Source organism: Diospyros lotus, chromosome 5, assembly GCF_014633365.1.
Source record: "Diospyros lotus cultivar Yz01 chromosome 5, ASM1463336v1, whole genome shotgun sequence".
NCBI lineage: Eukaryota > Viridiplantae > Streptophyta > Magnoliopsida > Ericales > Ebenaceae > Diospyros > Diospyros lotus.
Window position 1 is genome coordinate 9,572,748 of NC_068342.1, and position 5,233 is coordinate 9,577,980.

At 33.1% G+C, this 5,233-nt stretch overlaps 1 protein-coding gene across 1 annotated transcript; it reads right to left on the reverse strand.

Moving 5' to 3' along the window:
• Positions 1-1,757: 1,757 nt before the first annotated feature.
• LOC127801592 (uncharacterized) lies at positions 1,758-3,795 on the reverse strand. Its single transcript, XM_052336840.1, has 3 exons — positions 3,229-3,795; positions 2,554-3,115; positions 1,758-2,481 (listed from the first exon to the last, which is right to left on the reverse strand). The coding sequence occupies exons 1-3, from the start codon at positions 3,562-3,564 to the stop codon at positions 1,904-1,906; spliced, it is 1,476 nt and encodes a 491-aa protein (XP_052192800.1). The 5' UTR covers positions 3,565-3,795; the 3' UTR covers positions 1,758-1,903.
• Positions 3,796-5,233: the final 1,438 nt, after the last annotated feature.

A 5,233-nucleotide genomic window follows, 5' to 3' on the forward strand; every position in this document is an offset into this window, starting at 1 on the left:
ATATCGATTGTTAATAGATATCAGTTCAAATATATATATTTCAAAGATATCAATTAATTAAATATATATCAATAATAACAAAAATTGCATATAACACATGAAATGGTTTCTGTTACAAAGTGGATGAAACATACAAAGTAGCATTAATTTTTTACAACTTGTTCTTCACTTTTATGGAACAATCAACTTTAAGTGTTATGTATGGACCAAATATATTAACAACTTTTATAGAATAGTCCACTTTAAGTGTTATATATGGACCAAAGATATTAACAACTAGTTTTTCTACTTGCAGAAAAGTTCGCATTTTGGACCAAAGATCCAGCAGCAGTGGAAGATGTTTGGGTCCCGTAGATTTTTGTATCTTTGGGAGAAGCTGTCTCTGATGACGTCTTCCATCATATGCAGTGATGAATGGTGGTGGTGTAAAGAAATGAGAATTAAAAATGGAAAAGAACAATGAATTGATGAGAAAGAAAGAGACAAGGTTATTTTTGTTTTTGCAAATTTCAAAAATCCTAGTTTTATAAAATAAAAAATAAAAAATTAAAGTGTCCTATTTTTCATTATTTTCTCCACAAAAGTCCTATTTTTACAAATTTCCCAAGATTATACTCACAACCCATAAGAAAATAACTCTAATACTACTGCTGGAATTCTCTCTCACACATAATAAACACAACTTACAAAACACAGAAACTCAAAAAATAGATATAAGAAAAGAGAACTCATTAGAACCATTGTTGTTAAAATCCTGATTTTACACGTACGATTTTACGATTTTACGATTCGAAGACCCCCAAACGATTCAAATCCCATGTAAAATCCAATTTGGGATAAAATCCTATAAAATCTCGATTTTACAGGTACGATTTTACGATTTTACGCTTCAGAGATCCCCAAACGATTTTACGATTCAAAGACCTCCATTGATTTAAGTTGTAATTTAGAGGATGCTTCCAACGTCTCAATGTCACATAGCATCTGACATTGGAACTTATGCAATGAATTGTTATATTTTGCCTTTAAATTGGAACTTGATTTAACATTGATTACATAAGTTCCAATGTCACATAGTATCTAACATTAATTGCATAAGTTCCAATTTACTTGATTTAAATTATAATTTTTACTTGATTTAATATTGATTGCATAAGTAAATCAAGACAAATAAGTAATTAATTAATGGACCACCCAACCCCAAATCGGGATATTACTTGATTTAATCAATGTTAAATCAAGAAAAAATTGCAATCTAAATCTAATGGAAGACGTTGGAAGCATCCTCTAAAGAATTTTAAGCTATATTTTACCTCTAAATTACCTATATTTTGCCTCTAAATTGCCTATACCAACCTGTTAGTTTTTGAGCTATATTTTGAAAGTATCATCTTTTGAATTATAATAAGGAATAATCAGGTTATTAAATGATATTAATTCATTTTCTACAAAATTATGTTATTATAAACATATATTTACAAAAATTAAAGGGTATTTTTAATTATCTCTAAAATCTTACGATTTTACGATTCGATTTTACGATCCGATTTTATGGACCCTTTGTCGATCCCACTTAAAATCCCGATTTTAACAACCTTGATTAGAACAACTCTTTTCTTACTTTTTTTTTCATTAACAAAGGCTGTATTGACAAGATTTACCTTACACAACAATTCAAATATTTCTTTACTTAAACAACATTCTTAAATTTAAAGACATACACTCCTTCCCAATTAACACTAAATTTCTTCACCGCAAAATATCTCACATTCTAACGCACACAATCACTTCGTTAACAGCAAAATGGAAAAAAGTTAAAAAAGACTAGTAAATTACTTTCCCATACTGCAGCTGGATAATTTGGAAGGACTGTATATTACGTGGGATTATCAAAGCAACTGAGTCAACAGCCTTCAAACTTCATTGATTGACAGAGATCGTTTAAACTTTTGGCTCCTTCCTCCGCATCTGGCCTTAAATCTGGAGGTATAATTCTCTCTTGGTCTCCATATATGCCGAAGTGCATGAGTAGCAGCCACACATGAGTCAGAAATTCTCCGCCATGTCTGAGCTCTTGGGCGTGGTATTTCAGTTTACACTCCTTCGCGGCATAGCACAGCATCTCCACCCACATACTGCTCATGATCTCCCATCCTTCGTTGTTCGGCTTCTGCATCAACGCACTGGCAAGATCTTTCGAACGTTTCACTGTGATACTTTTGCAGCGCTCCTGAGGTATCTCTTTCAGGCCCTCACATTGATCAGCGAGTGTAAGTTTTTGGTTGTTCAGAATTTCCATTATATCTTCACGAGCGGTCCAGAAGTCGCCATCCGTGTTGCAGAAGGGTAATGTATTAGGACATATGAGAAGAAGATGCATCATGTAATATGACAATATTTTGGCTGCTTCCGATTCATATCTAGGTTTTTCATCTTTAGAATGATAGCAGATGTCTGTGGCAAGGTGCCACAGAACAATAGCTTAGCCAAAGTCTCCGTTCATGATCCACATGAGCGCTTGCTCGAATCCGTAGTTAGAAAGGGTCCACTCACCTGCTTTCATGGATGATATCTGGGAAGGTTGTCCGGAATTCTCCTGTGATCTCTTTCTAAGCTGATTGATGATTAATTTCAAAGTTGGTTCTGCTTTCGTCGAAGGCAAGCTGAAATTGTTGCTTAGAAGTTTCCTCCAGCCAGCCCGCACCATTCCATTGAACACCGTCGCCTCATATTTGGTGCAACAGTTCAGTAAACTAAATTGTCCCACTTCCACACACCATCTTTCCCTCTTAGAAATTCGATGTTCGTGAAGAAAAAGTACTGCACTTGACAACTTGCTCTGGTGCTTCCATGCCCAAACCACCGCCCAGTCTGAAACAAGTTGAAGAAGAAGTCCAACTATCTCCAAGAAAATGGCTCCAAGTAGCAGAATGATGGTAATTTGTTTATCAATATCGAAATATATAGTCTCAGGCTTGTAAACCATGAAGAACACCACAAACACAGAAACTACACAAGATAAGGTAATAAACCGGAGAATGAAACCCCATGCGGTAAAAATTGTGCCTACCTTGCTGAAGAGCACATCATACATGAACCCCAACTCAATCTCAATCTGTTTGAAAATGTGCCAAGGAGTTCTATCCTCTTTGATGAATTCATCTAGCGAACTCTTGGGCACATGATAGCCAGGAATATGAGGCTTCAAGGTCTGGAAACAGATATAACCTTCAACAACGATCGCGTGCTTGGTTTGTTTTTTGTGCTCAGGCTTCCTCTTCGGTGAGATTTCCGGGTTCTTGACTTGATAGCCCATATTCGCTCCTCATACTTGATAATTCCAGAAATCAAAATAAACGAACTCAGAATCGCGAGTCCAGAAGAAGTCCAGGTCACAATCAAAACGTTAGACGCTCTTGCACCTTGTGCTAACAGTGATATTAAGTGTCTCGTCCATAGCTGAGTTTCATCCACACGTAAGAGAGTTATTGTGTCTGGACCTCCAAGATAGAAAAGGATTATCGGTGCCCATAAACCCCTTAACAAACTTTTTTTTTTCATCATCTTCGACTTTTGAAAGCTTCCCAAGAGCTACAGTTGCCAACAAGTCAGCAAAAATATACAGGAACCAAGCATTCATATTGATCAAGAACTTCCTTTTCCATTTCCTTCTAACGCGTCCAAAAATGAGGAGGTACAACTGAGTATAGAGGATGTATAGAATTAGAATCCTGACGTCCCATTCTTCCCAGAATTTCCCAGGTTCAGGACCGAAACTGTAACTGTACTCTTCAGAAGGCGCTGGGGCTGGGGCTGGGCAGGACATGGTTTCCCCCTTCTATATATGCTGCGAGGATGGATGAAAACAGGAAAAAAAAATAAAGATTCAGTATTACCGAACTATAGTGTTTGGAAATAATTATTAATCAAGATATGAGGTGAAATATGTGAGAAGTATTATAGATATTTGTTATTTTTAAGTGTTTATTAAATTTATCTTAACATTTTCTAAAAAATTCTTATATAACTTCTTATTTGATTTTTTAGAGATAAATTTATTTGACTCCCCTCTAAATAAATTTATTTGATATTTTATAAATAAATTTAAATTACCTATATACCTATAAATTAATGTCACTTCATACATTTTTAAAATTTAAATTTATTAAATTTTATTTTAACAATAAAAATAATCTTAAAAGAACTTATTTATTTAAATTTTATAATTAATGTTATTTAATATATTTTTAAATTACCATATATTTTGATAATTATTAAAATTTAAATGACATTATTCCTTTAACTGATTTTTCAAATTTAAATTTCTCTCTCTATATATATTTTATTATCTAATACAAATTATTTTTTAAATTATTTTATTCAATTTTATATTTTATTATCTATTATGAAAATATGTTTTGACAATTTTTAATTATCTAAGTGGAATTATTGTAATTCCACCAATAATTATTTCTACTTTCTAGCCTTTTTAAAATCTATTTTTGAATATGAATTTAAAAAATAAAACACTACTTTTAATTTTTATTTTTTTGACAATTCATATTAATTATAATATACTATTTTAATTATAAATTTATTGTTGATGTTAATCTACAATTTTGAAATATGATTACAATCAGAGAGGAAATGTGATTAATTTTGTTTAAAAATTCAGCACTATAAAAAGAACTGGTATTGCTGGCGAAATTTTTCCGACGGTTTGAGAAACCGTCGGGAAAACAGTACAATCCCCAACCGCTGGGGATTTAACACAATAACCGACGATTTTGAAAACCGCTGGCTATGGTATAGATATCTCCGGCGGTTTCTACCGCTGCTAAAGTTCAGCACTTTACTAGCGGTTTTTAAATTGTTGGAAAAAGATTTTTATCGTTGGTAAAGTATTTCATTTGCCGGCGATTCTACAACTGTCGGAAATTTCCGATGGTTTGGAAAAACCGTCAGTATTATTATTTTATCGGCGGTTTATAAAACCTATAAATCGTGGCAAGAATTTTCCGACGGAGAAATTTCCGGCTGTTATTAAAATCGCTGGTAAAACTTTTATCGGCGGTTTTTCAACTTTTTCCGACGATTTTCTCACCGTCGAAATTTTAATAATTAATTGTAAAATTCTACTTTCACTGAGAAATTTTTCTCGTTTCATGTTGCTACAGCAAGGAGGAGGGCGTTTTCATTTTAAAATTTAAAAAATTAGGAACATGATTGTTGC